General features: G+C 50.5%; 1 protein-coding gene across 1 annotated transcript in view; it reads left to right on the top strand.

The window, feature by feature from the left end:
- Window positions 1–27,560, top strand: part of ATP6V1B1 (ATPase H+ transporting V1 subunit B1) — a 47,784-nt gene extending 20,224 nt beyond the window's left edge. Inside the window, exons 3-14 of the mRNA XM_020795195.3 lie at window positions 723–821; window positions 7,057–7,150; window positions 10,694–10,771; window positions 12,139–12,278; window positions 16,525–16,626; window positions 19,018–19,115; window positions 20,239–20,362; window positions 20,881–21,031; window positions 24,681–24,763; window positions 25,337–25,441; window positions 26,055–26,184; window positions 27,236–27,560. Of these exons, the coding sequence (XP_020650854.2) occupies window positions 723–821; window positions 7,057–7,150; window positions 10,694–10,771; window positions 12,139–12,278; window positions 16,525–16,626; window positions 19,018–19,115; window positions 20,239–20,362; window positions 20,881–21,031; window positions 24,681–24,763; window positions 25,337–25,441; window positions 26,055–26,184; window positions 27,236–27,396 (1,365 nt within the window). The 3' untranslated portion in view covers window positions 27,397–27,560. The remainder of the gene's footprint in view (window positions 1–722; window positions 822–7,056; window positions 7,151–10,693; window positions 10,772–12,138; window positions 12,279–16,524; window positions 16,627–19,017; window positions 19,116–20,238; window positions 20,363–20,880; window positions 21,032–24,680; window positions 24,764–25,336; window positions 25,442–26,054; window positions 26,185–27,235) is intronic.

Genomic DNA, 27,560 nt, shown 5'->3' with positions numbered 1-27,560 from the left:
CACCAATTCTATAGCGCCTTTCATTCCGATACGTGCAGCAGGGGGATTAATAAGATCAGTTAAGGAGCCGGATCACAGCAATTGGGAGTTTGCTGTTTCTCAAAATCCCCTTAGTGGCAAAGCTTAAAGTCCAAAGTTCAGGCTGCAGAGAAAGGGGGTGTTTTGGCAAGGAAGACCCTGGGTTGAACTCCGTGTTTGCGGTGTAGCCATACTGGCTGGAGGGGTGCTGGGAGGTGTAGTTCCCCTGCTCCCCCTAGTAACTTTTTCCAGATCCTGTGTTACGCCCTGCCCGGTTACATCTTTTGTTCTCAGCAGAATGTGCACTCGGGTTAGGAATCATGGGAGAGAAATTTGTTTCACCCCTATGTCCAGGAGAACCAGCTGAACTTTTAACTCAAGAGATTGTGGCTCAGTCTCCCCTTGAGTTGCGTGTTCACGGAAGGCAGACATGCCGTCCTCAGCTTGAAAAACAGCATCAAACATCAAGAATGCGTGTCTTGGGGGGAAATTGCATGCAAAGAGGTGCATGCCAGGGGAAGATGCACACAAAAATTCAGATGTGAAGGGCAATTCCAGACAGATGTGCTGAAGCGAAGGGAATATAAACATGCACGAATTTCCGCATTACTTAAGCCGAATGTTTCTGCTGTTTGGGAAAAGCTACAGGAACGGTCCTCCTGGCATTTTTCTGACGGTGGCCTTGCATTCGTTCCTCCTTGCAGTTCGCCCAGTATGCTGAGATCGTCAATTTCACCCTTCCCAACGGCACTCGGCGGAGCGGACAAGTCCTGGAAGTGGCCGGCCTGAAGGCAATTGTTCAGGTGGGTGAGAGAGAGAGAGAGAGAGAGAGAGAGAGAGAGGGCATGCAGGACACTGAGGTCTCAGAAGGTCCATCACCACCTGAGTTCATTTGAACACTGGAGCATTTTGACAATGGTGCCACCAGATAGGGAACCCTCTTAATTTGTGGAGCACGTCACTCATTGTGCTGGTTCTCCAAACCTGGGGTGGGCAAAGCATGACTATGGAGCGCCACGCAACACCCCCCCCCCCAAGCAAGCTTGGTAAACTGCAACTCCTGGAATGGCTCTTCCCCTTCCAAATAGGTCGCAGGCCTCCCCTAACACCCCAGAATACTTTTTAATAGAGGAAAGGAGAGCTTCACTTTCTGCCACCTTCGGTTTCATTTTAGTGACTTGGGTTTTGAGAGCCAGTGAGATCGTCTGGGGGCAGAAAACGGGCTCCTGAGCCCCTCAAAGATGCTCTCGCCTGCTCTTTTACTACCTTGCAAGAGAGAACAGTATGATTCCCACTTTATGGATAGGGAAAAGAGAACTTGGGAGTAGCCATTTACAAACAACGGCCACAATTCTCTTGCGTAGTTGCATCAGCAGAAAGTCAACGGCCTCCCTCACAGCTGGTTAATGACTCGCCATTTCGGTTCCTAGCATCAACTGGTCGCTGTAAGAGACACTATTGCCTCTTCTGCCAGTATAGCCGTGCTACAGGATTTTAGCCAAGGAGTTACTTCTGCGTAATTCCTATCACCAAGGTTGTAGCATAAGGAGTGACCTCACTCCTTTTGCAGAGCAACAGCTGTTGATTTTATTGCCACGTGTCCACAGCCTCTTTACAGACATGTCACTAAAGGTACAGGCTAGTAGCTTGTAGCATCCTGATTTTTAAAAGTAACTAGAAGTAACTGCTTAATTACTCTCCAGTAATAACAACATAAAGATCAAAACCTGGATTTAAAAAAAAACACTGCAGCTCCAAAATGTTGACTAGAGGGTTCTGAGAGTTGTAAAAAAGATGCTTATTCAAGCCCTAATAAATAGTTGATGTTAGAAACGTGAAACCATAATTGTAATTAGGTACGCTGGGCATTTGGAACTGTGACTGTAACTAATTTTTTTTAAGTATTCCTTTTCGTGCTCAACAGGGAGGGAGAAGGAAAGGGCGGGGTGGGGGGGAGAGTCCAACTTGGTCATTCCAAAATATTTCTGCAGATAGTGTTCCTTTGTTTGCAGTGGGTAAGTGGTGTGGGTAGCTATTTCCAAGCCTGGAGTCCAAGGAACCTCCATCATTAGGAACAGTCCATCTCGATTCCTTCTTCTAATAACCTGCAGTCTGGAACACACTGTTTGACTCTCTTGTTTCCTTAACATGGAGGATCACTTTCTGGCAAATTAATTTTAAGATAATTTTGCGGGTTAATGACAAGAGTTGAAAGGCACGTCTCCTGTGAGAAAGGGGAGCAGATCAGGATGGGTAGGATGCCAGCCCGAGCGGTTTCTCTCCTCTCCAAAAGGCAAAGGCAGTCACTCTCCGGCGGTGGTCAGCATGTAGGAGAGCCATTTAATGTTTAATGTCACTGAAACACAAGCAAAGGGTCAGCAGCCAGTCACTGGAGCAGACTGAGGAACGAGTGCCATCCCGCTAAACGCAGGGCCCTGCAAGGACGCTGGCCATAAATATATAATGGGTCAGTGTTACAACGAGAAAGATAGTGGCGGTCGACTCAGCACAGCAAATCGAAGCTGCCCTGGCCTCGCGTGGCGTCGCACGGATCCAAGCCCTTGCCGTGGGTCGAAAACCCGAGCGTGAGAAGCGGGGATCCTGGTGTCAGAGGCCACAAAGGACCACAACTGGGGGCAAAAAACCAGAACCAGTCTTTCAAAAAGCAAGGTTCTTGTTTCTAGTTGCTGCTGCTGTTCTTCTTCTTATTAGTAAGTTGATTACTCAGTTTATTTAATTTTTATTTATATAGCTGAAGTTGGATTAGAAGGAATCAGGGGTGCCTCTCAGGGAGACGTCGTTCTATAGGGTTACTGTCCGATTTTTGTATGTGGTGTCTGGATCCATGCTCCCACCCGCCCACCCGCCCACCCTTCTCTCACATCTGAAGGGGACCTAGGCGGATAAACTTGGCATCTGAGGGAGGGAGGGAGGGAGGGAAGTCCTGGTTGTTATCTAATCTTGGATGAAATTGGGAGCAAGGTTATATCTGTGACAATGGGTGGGGGAGATAGGACGTTGGGGGGGGGGGGCAGGCCATCACAGGAGTGAATGCTCCAGATGTTTTATATCCATCCCATGCTGGAGTTCCTCCTCCCAGCGGGCAGAATCGCGCTGACCTTCCAAGCCGACCACCGGATCTGCTCAGGCTGGCACTCAATGCCAGGTTGGTCCAATGTACGTTTCAGCTAATTCGTGATCTTAAAGTAGAAGACCGCTTCATGGAGAACAAACCTCTCCGTTCTGAAGGAAACCAACCCTGAGTGCTCCCTGGAAGGACAGATCCTGAAGCTGAGGCTCCAATCCTTTGTCCATCTCATGAGAAGAGAGGACTCCCTGGAAAAGACCCTGATGTTGAGAAAGAGTGAAGACAAGAGGAGGAGAAGGGGATGACCAAGGATGAGATGGTTGGAAAGTGTCATCGAAGCGACCAACATGACTTTGATCCAACTCCGGGAGGCCGTGGAAGACAGGAAGGCCTGCGTGCTCTGGACCATTTGGGTCACAAAGAGCTGGACATGACTTAAGGACTAAACAACAATAATAACAACAAAAGTAGATGAGAAAGCTGGCCGGGTTCAATCCTGGCCCATTCTGGCTATTAAAGGGGGCCACCCATGTCGTCAACACCTCTCTTCGGGAAAGCCACGCACCCTTGCGTCAAAAGGAAACCCTAATAAGGCCCATTCTTAAGAAAACTCCTTTGCCTGTGAACATCCCAGGATGTGACAGCTGCTTCCTCTATCCCCGGGCTTCCCAACGTTGGGTCCCCAGATGTTCTTGGACTACAACTCCCAGAAATCCTGGCCAGCGCAGCGAGTGGAGAAGGCTTTGCTGGAGTTGTCATCTAAGGACATCCCAGGGTTGGGAAACACCCCCACCACCACCACCACCACCACTGATCTTCCAGGAGGGTCGAGCCTTTCTTTCAGCCTGCCAGCTTGCTTTATTTCAGAGTAACGCCTGGAGGTTTCACTCCAGGAAGGGGCTGGGGCGGGGGGGGGGCTGCTGCGAAAGGCAAAGGAGGTGGGTGAAGAGCACCAACATACGTACATTAGCGGAAAGGCCGTGTGGCCAATTAGTAGCTCAGCCGCGGGAGAGGCATTTAAGAAAGGGCAACCTGTTTTAAATGTCAGAAGACCATCCGAGGATCGTGCCCTGCCTCAGAGGCCACGGCCACAAGGCTGAGTCCATAGGATGTAGGGGGGATTTGGACCAAGGGCCAGAAGCCCCCCCCCCGCCCCGGATCTGTAAGAAGATATCTTCCTGCAGCGTGGGTGTCCCCTGTGTGTCGGAACAGGGAGCAGGGTCCATGTGAGGAAGGGAGGAACCCGCCTTCTTCTCGAGTAAGACCCTTCGTCCCTTTGACCCCGTCTTGCCAGCTCTGGCCGGCAGCTGCAGTCCCCAAGGGTTTCTTCCAGCTCTTCCTGCAGATCCCTGCTGTCCCTTCATGATTCCCCCATTCAAGGACTAAGCAGGCCTGATCCTGCTTTGTTTCTGCATACACGCACACGCACACACACACACACATACACCAAAGGAGAGCCTCTCCACTCCTAGCAGTATAGTCTTGAGTGCTCCGGATGGCCCAGTGATGCTCAGCACGGCCCAGGGCCCCTCTTCCTTCTGGCCGCTCGGCCCCTCTTGGAACTGGCCTCTGTGGGAAGAGGGCCGTCTCTTCGGGGGGGGGAGGCTCCTCTCAACCTTCTCTGACCTTTTGCCACCGGCCCTTGGGCTGATCCCCTGGGCTGCTCTCTCACTGGGGCAGCAATGGCCACAGTGGTCCTCCTCCTTCTTGAGGGACGTGGGGCAGCCGCGCTGGAGACCCACTGGGGGCCTCTGCTGGCTGTCCGCCCAACTTCGCTCCCCTAATGCCGCCGAGACCTCTGGAGCGCCCTTCTAATCCTATTAGAGAGTCAAGCTTTGCCAGCCCCCCACGCTCGCCCGCTCGGCCACCACCCCACCCCTTGGCTTTGGGGCAGAAGCCGCTTAGGAGGATCAGCCTGCTATCTATTCAGCTGGACCGTGGGGGCGGGTGGGGCGGGGTGGCCGAGTGGAGGCTGATTCCACCTTTCCACCCTCACCCTCCCCAGCACAGCAGCTGGCAGATGTGTGAGCCTTCTTTTCCAAGCCCCCCCCCCCCGGATCTCCTGAAAGAGACTGGGCGGAGGTCCGCACATTCAAAGGGGTATCAAAGTGTTGTTCCGATCCATCAGCTTTCTGGGGTGGGGGTCTCTCAGGGGGAGCTGGTGTGTGTGTGTGTGTGTGTGTGTGTGTGTGTGTGTGTGTGTGTGTGTGTGTGTGTGTGTGCTGTGCCCTGTTGAGACCCAATTAGGAGGGCGCTTTGATGTGGCCTGAGTTGCTTTGAGAAGATTTTGGGAGGGGTGGAGGGAGCATGGGACGGTCTCTGTGGTCCTGCAAGAGGGGTGAGGCTCCGGTAGCAGAGGGACTCCTCCTAGGAGACATGGGTGCCCATCAGGACTGGCACAGGGTGGCGCGTGAGACAGAAATCAAGATCCACAGCAGCATCAGAGGGTGCAAATGGATGCTGGCGCCCTGCCTCCTCCCTGGGGAGGGCCCTCTTCCATCTCATGGCACACCCTGCCAAAGGGAAGGATGGGCTTTCGGCTCAAAAGGGCTCAAAAGAGGTCCATGATTCCATTTGGATTCCCTTCTCAGGGGGACGTGGGGGCTCTGGCACTCTTTCCAACCATCCAGAGGGGCAGGGTCTGGTGCCATGCTTCCCCTAAGGGACCAGGCTCGACTGGGCAGGGCAGGGCAGCACCAGCACCCAACATCCTCAAAAAATCACCCAAGTCCTGTGCATGTATGTTTGCTTGCTTGCTTGCTCAACTTCTATACTGTACTACCCACCTGGCCAAGTTATGCAGTGCAAAATTAGAGGCAATTTTGGTTCCATAAATGAACCAGCAAAGCATCTCACTCCAGCAGGGAAGATCATGAGCAGGTGATCTGTGTGCTTGCTGCCAAGGATTTGGCCAGCTGGCCTGAGCTGAGGATGATGGGCAGCTTCACAGCCCTTGATCTCCTTCCTTCTGGCAGTTCTTTCTCTTTAGCCTTGGAGTGGGCAGCCCTGCCAAAAGAGAATAAAAAGAGGACCTTTCTTTATAAAAGAGGACTCCTGTGTCTGAGTATGAAGACGTTGCTTAATTCATGATCATGTACAGCATCTTTGGGCACCATAAAGAGACAGCAGTTGAAAGGATGAGTTGGCTAGTAGTGTATAAGATTAAATGAATGGAATAACCTTCCAGATTTGTAAATAGCCATGCTTTGCAGATTTTTAGTCCAAGGTTTTCACAGTGGCTATTTCTGAGATCTGCAATTGCTTATAGTACTGTGTGAAGTTTCTTGATATGGTTCCCAAAGCCCTGATGACGACAGGGACCCCTGAATTGCATTTCATCCACAAGCGAGATGTTTCAATGGCCAGGTCTCTGTCCTTTGTTAGCTTTTCCAATTCTTTATTTTCAGCTCTGGCATACCCTGGAATTGCAATGTTGATGATCCAGACATTTCTTCATTCTATCACTACTATGTCCAGTGTGTTACCTTCAAGACGTCTATCCGTTGGGATCAATAAATCCTACAATATCTTGACTTTGTCCTTCTGACACCTTCTCTACCTGACGCTCCCGTGGGCTTTTAGAGGCTGGCAAGTTATATATTTTTTCCACAATGAGTCTCATGACCCATGCAAGGCCTGCCATTGATCCTCAACCTGCATGGCGGGGGGGGGGGGTAATGCGGCAGCTCATCCGTATGGCACAGGTTGGAAGGGGGCCCAAAGTGATGGTTTTGGGAAGGAGCGCACGGAGAAAGACTAGACCAGAAACCTCTTCCCTCTTCACCTCCTCCTGGATGGGGATCGCCCTCCAAAATGCAACTCACATGAGCACACACAGAGAAAGCAAAGGCTTTCTCCTTTCCTTCTGCTCTGAACCCGCCTGGCCTCATTGGCTGTTAATCCTCCCTAATTGCTGGTAATTGACCTTCTGGCCCCTTCCTTTGCTGCAGGTGTTTGAAGGAACATCTGGCATAGATGCCCAGAAGACCTCTTGTGAGTTCACGGGGGATATTCTCCGCACCCCTGTTTCCGAGGACATGCTAGGTATGTACTGCCCTTCTCCTCCCCCCACCAGGAGGGAGAGCAAATTCTGTCCTGTCATAAGACCCTCACTTGTACAAGGGGGTGGTGGTGAGCTGAGTCCAGCAGGCAAAGAGGCGGGTGGGGTGGGGGGACAAAGAAGCCCTCAGGATGGGAGCAGCTCCCTCTCACAAAGGATCTGAAACCAGAGGTACAGAGGCCACAGTGGGGGGGGGTCAGGAGTGGGGTCCCCACAGAACTGGGGCTCTGGAGTGGGGAGACAAACCGCGACAAGCTGTGGGGCCACATGGACGGAGTGGCACGGCTCTTGCACTACTGCTTTCATCTCAAAAGCTTTGCACGGTCATTCCCATCGTAATTGTTTTGGGGTGTGTGTGTGTGTGTGTGTGTGTGTGTGTGTGTGTGTTGGATTCTGTACCCCAGACATCTGTGGGGGCTACACGAGACGGTGGTTAAAAGCCCCGGGGATGGAACCTCCGGGTTGTGGTATCATTTGGATTGTAACATAACCCAACAGCATTTAAACAATGCTCTTTTTTTTCAGATGAAATCTCCTTGCGTCTTATGACAGAGGGAACACCAGGGCAGAAGGGGTGGAGGTTGCTGAATGCAGGGAACATGACACCTGCTTTGGTTTCCTTCCTTCCTTCCTTCCTTCCTTCCTTCCTTCCTTCCTTCCTTCCTTCCTTCCTTCCATTCCCTTTCCTTCCTTCCTTCCTTCCTTCCTTCCTTCCTTCCTTCCTTCCTTCCTTCCTTCCTTCCTTCCTTCCTTCCTTCCTTCCTTCCTTCCTTCCTTCCTTCCTTCCTTCCTTCCTTCCTTCCTTCCTTCCATTCCCTTTCCTTCCTTCCTTCCTTCCTTCCTTCCTTCCTTCCTTCCTTCCTTCCTTCCTTCCTTCCATTCCCTTTCCTTCCTTCCTTCCTTCCTTCCTTCCTTCCTTCCTTCCTTCCTCCCTCCCTCCCTCCCTCCCTCCCTCCCTCCCTTCCTTCCTTCCTTCCTTCCTTCCTTCCTTCCTTCCTTCCTTCCTTCCATTCCCTTTCCTTCCTTCCTTCCTTCCTTCCTTCCTTCCTTCCTTCCTTCCTTCCTTCCTTCCATTCCCTTTCCTTCCTTCCTTCCTTCCTTCCTTCCTTCCTTCCTTCCTTCCTTCCATTCCCTTTCCTTCCTTCCTTCCTTCCTTCCTTCCTTTCCTTCCTTCCTTCCTTCCTTCCTTCCTTCCTTCCTTCCTTCCTTCCTTCCTTCCTTCCTTCTTTCCTTCTTTCCTTCTTTCCTTCTTTCCTTCCTTCCTTCCTTCCTTCCTTCCTTCCTTCCTTCCTTCCTTCCTTCCTTCCTTCCTTCCTTCCTTCCTTCCTTCCTAATGAGGGGTGGCTATGAAACTGGCAAAGTGGCAATGTGGCGATAAAGGAAGGTTCATGGTTGAAGAGAAAGAGCCCTTCACGTCTTCTTCTCAGTTTAGGATCAGCTGCTCAGGAGTTTAGGATCTCCCCTTTGGATTCCACTGGGGGAACCCTTGCGCCACGAGGCTTGCCCACCTGGGGTGTCTTTTCGTGCTCAGCTCAGATGGCTGGATGGAGACACCTAGTAACTGCTTTTCTGAAGCTGGAGCCCTCCCCATCTGGGGACCTGCAACTTCCATCATCTTCCTGGCCAGTGGCCATGTTGGGTGGGATGATGGAATTGCAGTTGAGTGCAAACAGGGAGGGCTCTGGTTTGGGGCAGGCTGGTGTATGGGATTATGAGGCATAGGACATGATGTGTTCATAGCAAAATAAAAATAAAAGGCGGGTGGGGGGGAGGAGCATCATTGTATCTGTCCGCATCCTGGATGCTAAAGGGCACGTTTTGGTCTAGAATTCTTTTAGCTGGAAAATAAAAGATGATGGGCAGCTGTTAAGACCTGGCATAGGGTTTGCAACTGGCCACTGAGGGCATGTGTGTGTGTGTGTGTGTGTGTGTGCATGAAGGGGCAAAGGGGTACCCTGTCTGGCCCCACGGCCCTGTCAAATATTGAGATTTTGGGATTTCTCCCCCTAGATTTCAAATCAGCTGGTAGAATTCTCTGAGTCCTCATCTGGAGAATTCCGCTTCCGTATATTCACCCATGGGGAAGGCTCAGAGAGGACCGTAGCTTATGACATGCCCTCATAGAGGGTGCCCTAGAGGACCGTACAGCAGGGCCCAGCCCTCCCCCTGAAGTGCGCCTGATGACTCCCCCACGTCCTCCACGAATAAAGGCGAGGGAGCCGGGAGAGGCCCGTCTCTCCATCCCAGTGCTGGGCAGAAACCAGGGCAGAGTTACCAGACCTGCAAAATTGTGTTCTTGTTGATGTGGCATTCGAAGCCAAACAGGGATGTTGGGTTGGGATCTTGCGGCACTGATCCCAAGGGGCCGGAACGAAGTACGGGAAGGGGTTGCGAGCAGCTAAGTGGCAGGTTATCCAGAGCATGACGCCAACCCATGTTTTCTGCAGGTGCCTCGATTTAGCCAAGGTTTCTTGCCTCCATCTCTCCCCCAACCAACACAACCACCCCCTTCTCTCTCTCTCTCTCTCTCTCTCTCTCTCTCTCTGTTGAACCTTCTTTTTTCCCCCTTCCTTCTTTTTTTTGTGCTTCAATGATGTGTGTCTAAGACAAATAGAATGCGTCGTGGTGAATGCTAAGGTTACTGGCCTTTCATGGTCCGCAGCTCCCTCTTCCCCTTCCCATCTCGGCATTGATCTTCATCTGCTGTGACAACAGCAAGACTTTTCCGCCGTCCTCCTTAAAGGACCGGAAGAAAGGAGCATATTAGGGGACTTGCCGGTGGAAGGCGAAGGTGGGAGGAGGGTTGGGAGTGCAGCCTATTGATCCGCTCTTGGGGGGGGGGACTGATCACCAATCTATAAAGGGAGGGACATGGGGGGGAGGGATGGGGGGGCAAAGATGCTCCAGGGAATAAACGAGAGAGATCTTGGGCGGAAAGGTTAAGTTGACCACTCAGCGTGAAGCCACCTTCTCCTAAAGCCAGGGATGCGCTGATGTGCTTTACATGCTCTCACCTGTAGAGTCAAAGAGGTACAGGGTGAGGCCATGAGCTCCCCTGGTCTAGGCCTCTGGTCTACAAGGGTGGCTGGCCAGAGGTGCAGCCGGACTACGGTTCTAGAGTGCCCCAAAAACTGGGAGACCTAGTTTCGAATCCCTGCCTGGGGAGGTACCAATGGCAAACTGTTCTTCAACCATTGCACATACCTTGAGAACCCAACTAGGGTCACCGTTGCCTCTTTGCGGGATGGGATGCATCCCAAAGGAGGGGCTCTGTGTTCCCAAAAAACCTCCATGGCTAATACCCGCAGCTGAACGGGTGTGGAAAGCCTGTGGCATCTCAGCCACTGGACTGAGGTTCTTGGAGGAAGACTGAGGAGGGACGGGTATCTTACACATAACAGTCAGGATATCCTGACCTATACAGAGGTTGGATTTAAGAGCCCCCTCCCTTGGGGGGGATGTCTTTCAAGCTCCACCCAGCTCCGCACAGAGCAGGGTCCCAATCCCATGGACATTTCTTTCTGCAGGCCGGGTCTTCAATGGTTCTGCTAAGCCCATTGACAAAGGGCCGACGGTTATGGCAGAGGACTACCTGGACATCAATGGTAAGCTTTCTCTCTTTCCTTTCCATTTTGAACCGGCTAGAACCTGATAAAGAGGTGACCGTTCTTTGTTCAGCTCACAAGGGAATGAGCCTCCTCAGGTGTTAAGATTATTAAGGGAGGCCTTTCTCTCGGTCCCATCATCCTCACAGGCCCGCTTGATGGGGACACATGGGAGAGGGCCTTCTCGGTGGCTGCTCCTTGAGACTCTGGAACTCCCTGCCACTGGAGGCCCACCTGGCCCCATCTTTGCTGTCCTTCCACAAGCAGGCAAAGATCTTTCTCTTCAGGCAGGCTTTCCCTTAGTGATTGGCTGAAAGGTGGTTTATTTTTTTAGAGGACTGTCTTGTTTTTCTTGTTTTTAATATGTTTTAAGCATTGCTTTTATGTGTGAGTTCTTAATACAATATTTGTTTAATTCTTCTTTAATTCTGTGATGGTTCCCTGTTTCTTGGTTTTATACTGTTCATTTTTTTTTAGTATATTGTAAGCTACCTTGGACCCTTTTTGGGAGAAAGGTGGAATAAAAACAAACAAGGGAATCCAGGGGCTCCAATTCCCAACAGGAAAGAAAACCCTTTATTCCAGTCCGCCAACATCGGCAGGCATTGGAAAGTTACTTTTTCTGCACGGCTGCCCCAAAGCAGCCTTCCACGACTCTTGCAGCATTCCAGATGTGTCACTGACAGCGTCCATTATCCCCAGCCAAGATGGTCAGAGGTCCATCGAGTACCCAAAAAGCAAGAGAAACAGGGTGTGCTGAAAGCCTAATGGTGTGAACAAAAACTGGGCTTTGTTTGTACTATTAGGCTTTCAGTGGTCCATCTGGACAGCAGCTGGCTCAGGGAAGACTGAGGGGGGGGAGCAGCCAGCTCCATTGAATCTGCTCCCCAACAACTGATCCTCTGCCCTTCCTTCCTTCCTTCCTTCCTTCCTTCCTTCCTTCCTTCCTTCCTTCCTTCCTTCCTTCCTTCCTTCCTTCCTTCCTTCCTTCCTTCCTTCCTTCCTTCCTTCTGTCATCAACTCCTTCCTTCTTTCTTTCCTTCTGTCATCAACTCCTTCCTTCCTTCTGTCATCAACTCCTTCCTTCTTTCTTTCCTTCTGTCATCAACTCCTTCCTTCCTTCTGTCATCAACTCCTTCCTTCCTTCCTTCCTTCCTTCCTTCCTTCCTTCCTTCCTTCCTTCCTTCCTTCCTTCCTTCCTTCCTTCCTTCCTTCCTTCCTTCCTTCCTTCCTTCCTTCCTTTCCCTTCCCTTCCCTTCCCTTCCCTTCCCTTCCCTTCCCTTCCCTTCCCTTTCCTTCCTTTCCCTTCCCTTCCCTTCCCTTCCCTTCCCTTCCCTTCCCTTCCCTTCCCTTCCTGCCTTTTCCAGGCCAGCCCATCAACCCTCATGGACGTATTTACCCAGAAGAGATGATCCAGACAGGGATTTCGCCCATCGATGTCATGAACAGCATCGCCCGGGGCCAAAAGATCCCTATCTTCTCTGCAGCGGGTCTTCCCCACAATGAGGTATTTGAACCCCCAAGCTGCTTTTGAAATTTTGCTCTTCCTGCTCTCCATCTTTTCCTGGACAAGGTGATGCATCTCTGAATGGAAGGCTGTGAGTGCCGCATCTTGTCTGAGAGATCATCCATCCATCCATCCATCCATCCATCCATCCATCCATCCATCCATCCATCCATCCATCCATCCATCCATCCATCCATCCATCCATCCATCCATCCATCCATTCATTGAAATATATCTGTTCTTTTCAAACGTGAAAGCCACAATCCTGCAAAGGGTTTGAAAATGAAAAGGACAACTTAATCCCAAATCTCACCGGAGGGAAGCACGGTCAGCCTCACCGTATTGAGAAAATCAGAGCTGTGGTCATTGAAATCACGGACTTATGCAGAACAAGAAAATGCACTCTGCGCTCACACAGAGGCACTCTCATCAGAGGAAGGGTGTGTATATAGTTGAGAGAGAGAGAGAGAACCATTCTTTTCACTTCTGATTAGAGATGGGCTCAGACTGCCAGTTTAGCAAATGCCAGTTTATTGGCCAAACAGATTGTTTGGCACTTCCCAGACCCGCCTCCTCCTGTCGGCACGGCCTCTGAGTGGACGACCACCAGAAGAGGCGGGACTGGGAAGGGCACTCAATGAACTGGCACGAACTCCAGGTTCGGCAATCATGCCCATCTGACAGCAAGAACTCTTTGTGCAGTTGCCTCCACCCCACCCGGGAGAAGTCTGACAAGAAATCTCCTGGAATTTCTCAGAGGTTTCATGGCCATTTTTTTTTCCCCAGCAGAAAATGCCAGGCTGCGTAGGATTATTACAGAATAGCATCTTTCCTGCGTGGGGTTCACCTGGAAGGTGCAGAAGAAACCACAAGCTGCTCAGGATGGTTACAGTCCCTGTGCAGGATGCTCTTCTACCTGTGTGGGATTCACCAGAAAAGGGATAAAGTGGCATAGAGTTTGGCCATTTCCTGTGAACCACAGGGGGGAAAAAAGAGAAATTAAAAAGGGGAATGAGACCCAGTAAAGTTCCCTGGTTGGATAAGCCCAGTGGGTTAAGTCTCTGCTTGCAGATCCAGAGGTTGGGAGTCCGATTCCCGCACTGGGCATCCTGCGAGCAGAGCCAACCTGTATGACTTTGGGCAAGCTGCACCGTCCCAGGGTGTCCTCAGAAGAAGGGAAGGATAAAACTACTTCCCTACCTGGAAAACCCTGAAAAAGGAATTGCCCTAAGCCGAAATTGACTTGACAGCACATTATTTTTCAAAAACTACTTTTCTGAAGAAAAAAAACTAGGCACAGTCAATCAAGATTATAAAAACATTGAATGGTGTTATACAACAGATACAAGTTTTAACCGAAAACCAAAGTATCTGTTAAATATCGGCGCAGCATATATGCTGTTCCTAATATTGCTGTTTTTTGTAGCTCTGATGGGAGTTATTTCTGAGATCTGCAACTGCTTATAGGACTGTGTGAAATTTCTTGCTATTGTTCCCAAAGCCCCGATGACTATAGGGGACACCCAAGTGTGTTTCTTCCAGAGGTGAGCTGTTTCGATAGCCAGGTCTCTGTCCTTTGTTAGTTTTTCCAGTTCTTCATTTTCAACAGTGGCAACCCCTGGAATTGCAATGTTGATGATTGATTGATTGATTGATTGATTGATTGATTGATTGATTGATTGATTGATTTATTTATTTATTTATTTATTTATTTATTTATTTATTTATTTATTTGATTTATATCCCATCCATCTGGTATATTCTACCACTCTGGGCGGCTGATCCGGACATTTCTTCATTCTGTCACTACTAGGTCCCGGTGTGTTATGCTCAAGGTGTCTGTCCATTTGGATCCAGAAATCCCACAAGATCTTGCCTTCCTCATTTTCTGCCACCTTTTCTACCTGATGTTCCCATGGGTTTTTGGAGGCTGGCAGTTTATCTTTTTTGCATAATGACCTGTGCACTAATTTTGCCACTCTATCATGTCTCCTCCTCCTCCTCATCATCATCATCATCAAAGTTCCCTGACTTGTGGGAAGCCAGAAAACTTTGCAGATGCAGAGGGAAGTCTGAGCAGGAAGTCTTGCCATGGGGAGGCTCAGAAAGCCGCTGAGAACATGTTGTGACTCTCGCGGAGGGAGCCCTGGCCATCAGCACAGTTCCTCCGGCTGAGGCGAACCCCCACTTTTAGGATCTCTGTGTCCCTTTGCTCACCCTTTAAAAGTCAGCGCAGAAGACGGGAGGCACAGATCAGATGTCTTCCTGCTCTGTTGTTGAAGGCAACGAGAGAGGCTCGCTGGGTGGTGGCAGCCGGAGTGGAAGCCCGTCCGTTCCGAGCGAAATGCCAGGCGGCGGCTGCCAGCCCGGCCTCCTTCACCCTGCCCTTTGAGAAACCTGAAATACCAAGGCTAATCTGTGGAACACGTCTTAGAACAAGGGGGGGGGAGCGTGCGGCTTGGAAGGGAGGGGGGGGCCCATTTGGGCTTCTCAACAACAGCAGCCGGCATGTGTCTCTGCACTCACAAACACACACACACACACACACACCCAAGGAGAGGCGTAATTGGCTGGAAAGCTTGGCCTGACAAATAGGGAGTGACAGACAAAAGTGAATATGATGAACTCGAAAAGGCCCAGGGTGGTGAGTGGATGCTCTGTGGCATTGTTGGGAGAGGACCGGAAGAGCCTTTGGCTTTCCCTCCTTCCAAGGGTTAGGTAAGTGGGTGGCGAGTAAGAGGACTGTCCACTCGTCGAAGGACTGCCAGGGGTGTCCTCTGTTAGATGAGTCGCTCGCTCCAAGATCAGAACCACAAAGAGTGGAAATCAGGGGCCGTGAAGTGGCCCTTCGTCCCCTGTGTCCACAGCGGGCAGGAGATGGATGCCAGCCCGAGCAGAAGGCGGGCAGTTTTTCCGCTTGGACAAGATGCATGGGAATTTCATTTTATTTTATTTACATGCTCAAACCATGTCTGATTTTTCTCCAGGGGAAATGATCGTAGGGAACTTGACGCAGCTGAGAATTCTGTCTTGTCCTCTCCTGGAGAAATGCGTGACCTCCCGCGCTTCCGGTCAGCCCCGAACCCTTGAGGCCTGTTCTTTCTCACAGAGCCCGGGTCATCTCTCTCGCTCTGGAACCTATGAGTTCCTTTGAAGCTGTGCGGAGTCTCATCTTCTTTTTTCACTGCTCGGAAGCCATGGTCTGGGTGCACAACGGAGTCTCCCCAAGCAGGGTTAGGAGGGAAAGGCTTCACGGTCGGCTTTTCTCTGCAGAATCTCTCCTGCAGTTTTGCATGGATTTAGGCACAGGGTGAGGCCAATGGGTCTGGGTGAGGGTGACCACAACATCAGGAAGACGCCAGGGAGCTCCCCAGCACAAGAGGGAATGAAACAATGGCCCGCACATTCAAAGCTTGCTCGTATTCCAGGCTTACCGATTGGATTTTCTACACTTACAACGTGATGGTTTTTTTGCTTCTTGAAACTGAGATTTGAGGGGGTGCTTTTAGTCTACAAATGATACCATGTCTAGATGGGCAGCATATATTTAAATAAACAAACAAACAAACAAATAAACAAACAAATAAATAAATAAATAAATACCAACGGATTCTTGATCGGAGTGTCGTTTCCATCCGGGTTCCTTGTAAATAAACACCTAGTTTAGGATTCCCTTGCTCCCTCCTGTGGCCGCCCACAAGGGTTCAATCCGAGCTTTGGAAAGTGACTTCTTTGAATTGTAACTCACAACCTCCTGCCTACCCAGCATGAAGAGTACCTTAGCATTTCTTGATGTAAACGGATGTACAAAATAGAGTTTGGAGAAGTTCCTTTTTAAAGAATAAACACAGAGATTTAGAGAGAGAGAGAGAGAGAGAGAGCTATGGCCAGTAGCTATGTTGGCAGGGTAGGTGGGTGGGTGTGGGTGTGCTCCCAGGAACCCCCACCCACAATGGTCAGTGGCCAGGCTGGTAGAGGGCTTCTGGGAGTTGTTGTCCAGCCTCTGCTTCACATAGTCCTTGGTAGGGTTAGCTTCTTCCTCTCCCTCCTCCAGGCATTGGTTTGGAATCTCCTTCCCACTGGAGGAGAAATCGGACCTTGGGATTTCCCCCCCCCCCTTCCAGAGAGGAGCACAGCCACTTCCTGGGAATACTGGAGCTTCACTGGGTCAGATTCTGCCCCCTCCCAGCCTGCCCTTTTGTGGCTTCACCAGTCCCCAATCTTCCATTTCTCTCTCCGCTCACAGATCGCAGCTCAGATCTGCAGGCAGGCCGGCCTGGTGAAGAAGTCGAAAGACGTCATGGATTATCACGAGGACAACTTCGCCATCGTCTTCGCTGCTATGGGGGTGAGTCCCAGTCGGGTCTTGGGGAGCATCGCCAGAAGAACCTTGGGGATAAAGAGCCTCCTCGTGCCTTTTCCAGCACCGGTGCCGATAAATGATTCCTTTCCACATCTGTCAGGGTGGCCATCCGGGTGACCATCAGCAGAAGCTTTCCCCCCTTTTTTTACTTTCCGGGCTCCGTCTGTGGTGGGATTTCTTTCCCTCCCTCAGCATCATCCCCCTTTGCTCTCTGCCTCTAATGCTGAAACCTCTGCCCGTACCCTGCCAGGTCCGCTCTGCCCACCTCCAACTCCTCTCGTCTGGATCACCTCCTTCTGTCCCTCGGAGTGTCTCTGCCCTACAGGGATCGCAGGCGGATTCCTCTTTAGACTGTCAAGGCTCCAACCTGTGAAGTCCTGAGATTTATAGTCGGGCGACTTACTTAGAATTTGCTGCTCTAGTTCAGGAGGAAGTACGAGCGCTTTCTAGCATAGAGAAGCTGCTGGAGATCTCAGTGGTTGAGTTCTCTGGCTGCGGAGCGAGAGGATGTCTCCCCGGTGTCTCCCTGACAAGGGGCTGGACTGGATGATCCAGAGCGTCCCTTCCAGCTCTGCAGTTCTGGAAGGGACCCTATTTCCAGATTCCAAGGAGTAACAACTGACCTCAGATCGCTCTTAACAGGGGAGTGTCAATATCCTTTCTTTCACTGCTTCGTCCCTCTTTGCCTGTTCAGAGAAGACACTCTTTCTGGGGGAACTACCTCACTTTATCGATCTGCCTCCTTTTTCTCTCCCAGCACTTCCCACTGAGTTGTGTGTTTTGGTGCTAAAGGGGCCCCCTCTTTCCGGAGCCTCATTTGTGTGCAATTCTAGACAGCCTCATCATTCCACTGAGCAAAGATAAAAATGCACAAAAAGCATCACGTTGGTTGGAAAGGGTTCTTTTAAAAAAAAATCTTGAAGGTGAGAGTCTCCTGTTATCGTGATATGACAGGATGCAGACAGCTTCAAGACTTGGTTTGGCACGCGGGGGAGCTTGTAAAATTCTGGCCCTTCTTCAGTTGAGTGATTCATCGAGGTTTTTTTTTGAAATGTCCTGCCCATAAGGAGCAAGGCAAGAGGAAGCCAGCCAAAGCAATGAGAAGCCTGGTTTCCTTCTTCTTTTTCCTGCCTGGGTGAGCTTTGAGCATCTCCGGGGCTGGCAGGTGGGCAAATTGGTAGCGCCTTGCTCCCCTCTAGTGGAGAGTCTGGTGATGGCAGGCAGCGCTTGTGCCTTCGGGCACTTCCAGCCCCAGAGCAGGGGACTAGCTCGGCCCGAGGGGCCCATTTCCTGCCTTCCCCTCCCCCCCAGTTGCACAGGCCACACAAATACCAAAGTAACACAGCAAACAACGGAAGTGGCTAGAGGTCCTCTTTCCATTTGGGGGAGAAATGGTGTTGGGGGTTGTTCAATAAAGGGGTGTTTGATCTGTTCCAAAAACGCATCGCCCCTCCTGGAGACTTCCAGGAGCCAAAATTCCCAGAAAGAAAGTTTTAAAAAGAGAGGTTTGTGGAAAGGCAGGAGAAGCCACAAGTGCAACCTTAGGGTGGCCCCAGACAGTGCTTTACTCACGCCTGTTCTTTGCATATCTGATAGAAAAGATATGATGCAGTTTTTCAGTCTTTCCCTCCTTCATGGATTATTTGTGCAAAACAAAAAAAAAAATACACTCAACGCTGAGCCATCCCGCTCTGTTTAGCACCTGCTCCAGCATCCAGGTCTTCCACTCCTGAGTCACAGAATGATAAGAGTTTGAGGGGATCCTGAGGGTCATCTAGTCCAATCCCTGGTCAATGCAGGAAGACCTTGCTGAAGCATCCTTTAGCCAATTTCGGTTCAAAAGCCTCCTGCTTTAAGGATATTAAGGCAGAAGCCTAAACTAACCCCATTTTACAACTCATCACAAAGTCACCAATGGTTGCAAAACTCAGTGTATTTGGTTGTTGTGGGGTTTTCGGCCAAAGAACCAAAAAAAAACCACAACAACCATCAGATCCTGGCCATGAAAGCCTTCGAGAATACTCAGTGTGTTTGTTTGTTTGTTTGTTTGTTTGTTTGTTTATACATACCCCACCTCTCTCCTAGAGAGGATGCAAGGTGGCCTACATAATTAAATGTATGCTTGCTGAGTTTCCACAGACATGAGTAGAAAATCTGTGCTGGCTCGGGAATTATAGGAGCTGCAGTACACAAAGCGGTGTTTGGGAGTTCTGCTCCGGAAGACCTCCTAGAAGCGTGGACGGAGAGCCGCCTGCTCGAACGTGCTTTCGCTGCTTGCCCAGAGTGCTGTGTCTTCACTGAAGCCTCAGCCCCAAAATGCCAGGGACCGCTTTCCCCACCTTCTGTGACTCGGCCTACTGAAAACTCTCCTTCCAGGTGAACATGGAAACCGCCCGTTTCTTCAAGTCAGACTTTGAGGAGAATGGATCCATGGAGAATGTCTGCCTCTTCCTCAACCTAGCCAATGACCCCACGTGAGTGAGGCCCCCCCACCCCACCCCACCCCTGACCGGCCTCTCTCTTGCACAGGAACAAGAAACGGCTTTCCTCCCACCCTCGCTTTAAGAAACAACTGAAAACATGGATGTTTAGGCAGGCCTTCCCTCCCCCCCAGTTAATTCCTAATTTTCCTCCCCCCCCCCTTTTTGTTATGATTTATTTTGTCTTTCTTCCCATCTTGGAATTTTTTTTTCTAATTGTGTAAACTATGTTATATAACATAGTTTACACAATTAGAAAAAAAAATATATTTTGTGTTGTAAGCCGCCTAGAGTAGTCTCAATGACCAGATAGGCGTGGTATAAGTGGAATAAATAAATAAATAAATTCATCTCCAAGATAGCAAGATATTTTCTGTGAATACAAGTGAGGCGCCTTGACAGGAGCAACCTCTCCATAGGGAAAGATGACAAATTGTGCATTTGTGCAAAGCCTCTGCCCTGTCCTTGGGCTTTTAAAAATCAGGAGCATGGAATGAGTTGTTTGCCTCTCGCTGATCTGTCGGCCAGTACTCCTGGGCCCACTGCATAAGACCACGTGCGTTTTGCTCAGCAAAGGGAGAAGGCAGTCGTTTCCTGCACTGACAAACTGCAAAAATATCAAAGGGGGAGGAAAGCTTGTCTTGTTCTTGCTCTGGAGAGGAGAAACCTCGCGGGAAGGCAAGGCTTCCCTCCCAGATTGTGTCCAGGCTGCCTGTCTCAAGGATCAGTGGACTTCTGAGAACGAGTCTCCTCCCTTTACAAATGAGGGTGTATCATGACAGAGGAATTGGGATCGGCCGAGGGCAGTCCTCCAGCTGTCCTTGAAGGGTGACTTCCTTCCAGTTAACTCTGCCGGCCAAGGCTGGTGGGAGATGTAGTTTCCCAGCAAGAACTGATCTTTTGCCCATTCCTGCTATAAACTAGTTCAAAGATCTTGTTCCAGCTGTACAGCTTATACATCAATCTGCAAAAATAAATCACCATTTCCCCTCCTGGTGTAAGGCCTGTTGTCAGGCGCGGTGTCCTTTGGTGCTTTGCATGAGGAGCAAGGGTGCCCCGGTCTCCCTGAAAAAGCTCTCTCCCAAGGAATCCTCTGACGCCTTTCACCCACCCACAGGATTGAGCGCATCATCACGCCCCGCCTGGCCCTCACCACGGCAGAATTCCTGGCGTACCAGTGTGAGAAACACGTCCTCGTGATCTTGACGGACATGAGCTCTTATGCGGAGGCCCTGCGTGAGGTCAGTGGCATGCAATGTGGCTGGGCCACAAGTCTCCAAACAGGGCTTGGAGCAGGAAGGTCAGACCCCAAGCTGGTGCTATCATTCATGGAAGCAATAAGCTGGTTTTCTTTGTAGTCCTATGTGTAGCTAAAACATTGTTCTGTTTTGTAAAATTCTGGATTCAGCATAACCACCTCCTTTCCCAAAACAAGTCCTTGTATCCATCCTTCAGAGGCAGCCTACCTATTTTACACAGCCAAACAGGTAACTTACATTAGTCACGTAACTCTCCTCATTGCCTGAACGGACGGACGGACGGACGGACGGACGGACGGACGGACGGACGGACGGACGGACGGACGGACGGACAGACAGACAGACAGACAGACAGACAGACAGATAGATAGATAGATAGATAGATAGATAGATAGATAGATAGATAGATAGATAGATAGATAGATAGATAGATAGATAGATAGATAGATAGATAGATAGATAGGTCCAGTGCTCATGACTTCTCTATTTTTCCTTGCCAGGTCTCAGCTGCCAGAGAGGAGGTGCCCGGGCGAAGAGGTTTCCCAGGCTACATGTACACGGACCTGGCCACCATCTATGAGCGTGCTGGACGTGTAGAAGGCCGTAACGGCTCCATTACGCAGATCCCCATCTTGACGATGCCCAATGATGGTGAGGAGGAGATTTGGGGGTGGGGGGCTGGGAAGCCACTCCATTCATACCAGCGTGGTCAGTGGCTCAGAAAGTGGAGCTTTGATGAATCTGGATCAGACAACAAGAAGACAACAGTTTCAAGGATGGGAATTGGGGGGGGGGATGAGGGAAGGCTGAGAAAAGGATAAGTTTGCAAAATTCATGGGGGATTTATTTACCCCACCATCATCTCCACCAGTTTCTTCCATTAGGACATGGCTTCTCAGCCTATACAAAGTGAACATTTCGTATGTCACAGAACGTCCCCGTGGGTGAAGGGATGGCGAAACACAAAATGCACAGTTACAAGATGGGGGATACCTGGTTCAGCAATACTATGAGCAAGAAGGATCTTGGAATTGTTGTAGAACACAAGCTAAAAATGAGCCAACAGTGGGATGCGGCTACAAAAAAGGCCAATGCTATTTCAGGATGTGTTAACAGAAGAAGAGTCTCCAAATCCTGTGAGTTACTCGTTCCCCTCTATTCAGCACTGGTTAGGCCTCCCCTTGAGTACTGTGTCCAGTTCTGGACGCCACACTTCAAGAAGGATGCTAATAAATTGGAACAAGTTCAGAGGAGGGTGACAAGGGGGATCAGGGGGCTGGAAACCAAGCCCTGTGAGGAAAGGCTGAAAGAACTGGGCATGCTTAGCTTTGAGAAAAGAAGACTGAGTGGGGAGACAGGATAGCACTTTTCAAAGACTTTGAAAGGCTGTCCTACAGAGGAGGGGCAGGATCTGCCCTCGATGCTCCCAAAGTTCAGAATATGTCATAGTGGGCTCAAGCAACGGGAAGCCAGGTTTCAGCTGAATATCAGGAAGAACTTCTCAACAGTTAGGGCAGTACAGCAATGGGAACCCATGACCTCGGGAGGTGGTGGGCGCTCCAGCGCTGGAGGCCTTCAAGAGAAAAGTGGACCGCCGTCTGTCAGATCCGTTTTGATTAGGGTTCCTGCCTTGAGCAAGGAGGGGTTGGACTCGATGGCCTTAGAGGCCCCTTCCGACTCCAATATTCTAGGATTCTATGCTGCGTTTTTGGGTGGCCCTGGCAGTGACGGATGTGGCAGGGAGACATCCCCCCCTTAAACACACACACACACACACACACACACACACACACACACACACACACACACACACACACACACACACACACACACACACACACACACACACACACACACACACACACACACACACACACACACACACCTGAAATCTGGAAGCCCTTTGCTCTGCAGGGAGAGGGATTCCTGTAACCTTGAAGATGTTGCTCCCCATGGGTGAGTGAGGGGAGAATTCCAAGGGATGCTCCGGCATGCTCACACCTCTGGCCTCCTTCAACAACAATTTCATTTGGGTGAGCGAAATTCTCCTGGGCTCTTTGGCTGCTCTCCTCTCCTCTCCCCCCAACACCTACCTGGTGCGACCCCTCTCTTGGCCAACGTCCCTGCCAAGAGTACCCTTTTTCCTTCGTCTTTGCTACCCTCTAGAGACCCTCCAAGGACCCAAGAAGGGGAACAGAACCCTCTTCCTGCCCCCCGTGCCCCCACCCTTTCAAAAACTGCTTCCTCCCATCAGGGTAGCACTCTGTCCTGCCGCATGGGGGGGAAGGGGCCAAGCAGGTTTAGGAGGGGAAGGTGGAGGTGGGAGGCAGGTGGCTCTAGCTCTCCCTACTCACCCAGCTGCACTACCCTTGACCTGCCCCCCCCGCCCCCGTTCTGCTCTGTAGGTCAGGAAGCCAGTTCTTGGGGTGGAGGTATTGCCCTGGCGTGTGGCTGCCCTCACCCAGCCTCAAGCCTCTATCCTGCATCGCTCAGGGGTTGAAACCCATCTGGCTGTGGACCCAGAGGTTGGGAGTTCAGTTCTCCCCCCCCCTCCGGGCCTTCTTGGCAGGGTCTGGACTCAAGCAACCACAGGATGCCTTCCAGCTCTGCCCTTCTGCGAGGATGATTGTGCGGCTGATTGACAGGGAAGGTTCCACTCCAAGACCCGTTCCAGCAGGTCCTTTCTAAAGTGGGAGGTGGCGGTCAGGGGGCTCTTGTTGCTGAGCGGCAGGTCCCATCATCCCCATCGCCCATGGCTACGTGAGCAGTGGCTGATGGGAGCTGCAGTACACAGCAACCGCCCGAAGTGTGCACATTCACAGGCTCTCTTGGAAAGGGAAACTGAGTCGCTTCTCCTTTGCTGGGATCTTTCCCTGGACGGTGGCCAGTGAGAAACGGGAACTGAGCAAGCAGAACAACATTTCACTTCCTCTTCTCAGAATTCCCCAAAGCTTTCAGTTTCTTGAGAAGTTCTCAGTCTTCAGAATTGGAACGAGGCCTTCTACGGCAAAAAGGAAGAGTCGGGGGCCCGAGATGCCAAGGGAACTGGTTTCGGCAAAGAAGGATCTGTCCTTAAACGACAGCAACTGCTGTACCAGTTGTGGGTGGGTGGGGGGGTCAGAGATTTCAGCGTGCAAGCCCCTCGCAGGTAAAGAGGAGACAGGAGAGATGCTCGTGGCCAGAGCGACACATTAGCCCCAGCCCCATCCACGTTGAATCCCAGGGCCCTGCACTTCCAGGGGTGTAAATCCTCGGTGCTTGTCTACCGGTGGGTGAGAGCAAGCGGACTGTCAGAGCCGACAACGCCGGGCTGGATGCATCTGGCTCTGAGGAAAGGGCGTTTTCTTTGTCCTGAAACCAGACCATGTCCCAAATAAAGCAGGTGATTTCTTTAAAAATTAGTCCTATTTCAAAAATTAGTCTAATTTCTTTACAGTTAGTCCTCTGGAGGAACGCGTAGGTGTATTTTCTTTTTGGCAATAGTTTGTTTGTTTATTATTTTAATTTACAAACTGTCTCATTAGTGCCGAAGCATTTTTTTTCTGGGCAGTTTACGAACAGTCAAAATAGAACCTCGGCAAAACCGAACTCTAAAATATCATACCAAAAGTAACACAAAATTTAAAAAGTAGACAAGCCACACATGGGAGAAGGCTGATAGGAAGAGATAGGAAACACGAGCCATCGGTATTCACCCCACAGACCTCTTGCAGGAATTCGCCCAAACAGAAGGTGCTCATAGAAAAGTGTTTTCACAAAGATAGTTCCATTTTGCAGGAACCCATGGCATCATCCTCACCTGGCCAACCTTTCAGTGTTCATGATTTGGAAAAGACCCATCTTGTGACTGCATGCATTTCTAAGAGGTGTGGATTTACCAGCAAAGATAATGCACTTATAAGGAACTTCTGGTTTGTAAAAATTTGCAGTCATACTAAGAATGAAAATGAGAACCGGAGAAGGACACAAATGATCTCCTTTCTGTTATCCACAGAAGGGCAGGACCGTTACTAGGATCAACCTTTGTACAAGCTGTTGACCATGGGCACGGCCCTGAGAGTAGTTCTTTTCTATCTTTAAGACCGGCGGAAGTCATGGCAGACGGGGCAACGTCAGGGCTAAGCCACACTGAAGGGAGGCGGTCGTTTTCTTCACAAGGCAGTCACCACGTTTTCCGGTGCTTGTGGTCCCAGGACACTTACCTGTTATGGAGCTGTTGGGGAAAGGGCCCCTTGCAGCGTATACCTGGCCACGGGCTAACAATCTCCCCCCCCCCCGCCTGGTTTTCTGTTTCACCCAGATATCACTCACCCCATTCCGGACTTGACCGGCTTCATTACAGAGGGACAAATTTACGTGGACAGACAGCTCCACAACAGACAGGTAGGTGGCCCTCGATCCCCCCCCCCCGTCGCTCAGTCCTCCTGATCCTACCTTTTCAGAGCTGAGAAAAAAAAGAGGGAAGGATGAGCTTCCTGATCCCCCTCCTCACCCGCCGCCCCCGTCTCTGAGCCAGGACCTTCAGAAGGTCTTTCCCCAAACTGGGAAACTTCTCAAGGGATACATCCTGCTGCCATTTCATCTGAGACTTTGCCCCCCCCCCATCTTCTCCAGTTCGGTTTCCTCTAGAGCAGTGGCCCCCAACCTGGGGTCACCCGGAGGTCCTTAGACGACAACTCCCAGAAATCCTAGCCAGCCAAACTAGTGGTGAAGGCTTCTGGGAGTTGTAGTCCAAGAAGATCTGGGGGCCCAAGTTTGGGAACTACTGCTTTGGATGGTGGACTGCAGCTCTCCCATTATCCTTCAGTCACTATGTCCTTTGGAGATGCTGGGATATGGAGATGGAGATCGCCCCTCTGGAGCTGGTAGATCTGTAGGCATGTGTGCGCGCGGAGAGGGTTTTGCGTGCCTGAAAGTCTAATGGGTCTGTGTGCTGTGTGCTTTCCTGGGTTGCAGATCTACCCTCCCATCAACGTCCTCCCGTCTCTCTCGCGTCTGATGAAGTCAGCTATCGGCGAAGGCATGACCAGGAAGGACCATGGAGATGTCTCCAATCAGCTGGTAAGCATTCGGCCCTCCAGGAGGGGTGTTCCCCATTACAATGGGCTTTTGGTCAAGGACCAAGGCTAGAGAGAGAGAGAGAGAGAGAGAGAGACCCCTCCAAGGGCGAGCTTGTCCCTGACAGCCAAATCAATAATAGTTGGACCCTGGGAAAGTTTGGCTCAGAGCTAGCTTTCACATCACGTCTCACTGAGTTTCCTTAGACGATACACCAGTTCATGCTTCACACTCCAGATAGCAGGGAAGTGTGTCTGCTTGCCTGTCATGTTTTATTTTGACCTTGTTCACAAAAATAAAAGTGATCTGCAAAGGGAACTTCAGGTTAGATTGTCTACAAAAGGAAGCCAGGCAAGGCACCTCCTTTTTATGGATAACACTGAAGAACTGACTTCTAGGGAGCGTTCTGCTTCCATAGGAGCCCAGAGAAGAAGGGCTGTTTCCGGAGATGGAAAAGGGGAAAGTATTAAATGACTGCTCCCAGAATACCCCAGAATTTGGGGGGGGGGGGGCATTGTTCATAATCAGGACAGAAACTACTTCCATTCCCAGCTGTTTCTCAGTGAGGGCTGGGGCTGGATTCAGAGTCACCCCTGTCCTGTGCTCTCGTCCTCAGTACGCCTGCTATGCCATTGGCAAGGATGTCCAGGCCATGAAGGCGGTGGTTGGAGAGGAAGCCCTCTCTGCTGATGACCTTCTCTACTTGGAGTTTCTGCAGAAGTTCGAGAAGCAGTTCATTGCACAAGGTAGGCTGGGCAGAAATGGAAGGAAGGAAGGAAGGAAGGAAGGAAGGAAGGAAGGAAGGAAGGAAGGAAGGAAGGAAGGAAGGAAGGAAGGAAGGAAGGAAGGAAGGAAGGAAGGAAGGAAGGAAGGAAGGAAAAATTTGCACCCCTGCCTGATGGGATCTCTGAGCAAAGATAATAATTGGTCTTGAGCCATAAAAAAAAGTGGGAGCTTCTGAAAGACAAGATGCGGAAACCTTACAGTGAGATTTTAAAGAAGTTCTCTTAGAAGATGCCTTTGATACTCTAGCCCAGAAGATCATTCTCTGATCTCTCCTTAAGATACAGGTGACTATCTCTCTCCTTGCTTTTCATCAGAGTGTAGTCTTAATTCATTGTTTAATGGCTATATTTACATTGTGCTTCTCTTCCAAGGATCTTAACATGGCACACATCGCTCTCCCACTCCCCACAACAACTCTGTGAGGTAGTCAGGCAGAGAAAAAGTGGCTGGCCAAAGGCCCCACGGGAAGCTTTATGGCCAAGTGGGAGGCTGAAGCTGGATCTCCAGACAGGTTTTGACTTTCTCAAGGCCAGTTTCTTGAATTCTTGTGTGGTTATACGTGCCAATGGTTGCATCAGAGCCCTTGGAACAGAACAGAGTACGTATTCCCAAGGGAAACCAGAAGTCTTGTAGCAGCTACAAAATCCAGTTGTGCCCTGACACACCCTCCTTGTCAACAGTTTTAAACTGCCCCCAGAGAGACAGCCACTCCGTTCATCTGAAGAAGTTATTCATGGGCACACAAAAGCTTATGAAAAATAGAATTCGTTACTCCTAAAGGCGCTGCAAGGCTTCCATGTTCTCTTGCGCTACAACAGACTAAAAACGTTACCAGCTAGACTACTTCCAGTTTCTAAAACCTGTTGAACTTTAGTTTTCAAACTTCCATGTTTTGGTTTCAAGGATCTTCTCCCCCCCCCAGACTTCACGAGGGCATCGGGACCCAGATCATCCCTTATCCTTTATTTTGAACCTTTGCCCTGATGTCCTTATGATTTGCGTTCCTCCCAGGGGCCTACGACAACCGGACAATTTTTGAGTCTCTGGACATTGGCTGGCAATTGCTCCGGACCTTCCCCAAAGAGCTGCTGAAGCGAATCCCAGAGAACATCCTTGCCGAATACTACCCTCGGGAGGCCAAGGCGACCCAGAACGCCGACACGGCCCTCTGAATCTCAGCACGGCCCCTAAAGGGAGCTCTGCTCTGAGTAAGAGCAGAGCCACGACCCACCTGTGTTTTCTTTCCGCATCGCATGCTTTTCTCTCTGTTTGTGAATGGTTGCCAAGGAATGGATGGCACGCGTTGTCCTGATTCAAAATAAAAGTGCAGAACTTC

This window comes from Pogona vitticeps, chromosome 5 (assembly GCF_051106095.1).
Source record: "Pogona vitticeps strain Pit_001003342236 chromosome 5, PviZW2.1, whole genome shotgun sequence".
In the NCBI taxonomy this organism is placed as follows: Eukaryota; Metazoa; Chordata; class Lepidosauria; order Squamata; family Agamidae; genus Pogona; species Pogona vitticeps.
Note: the sequence above shows the minus strand (reverse complement) of the source record. Positions and strands in the feature narration are given on the sequence as shown.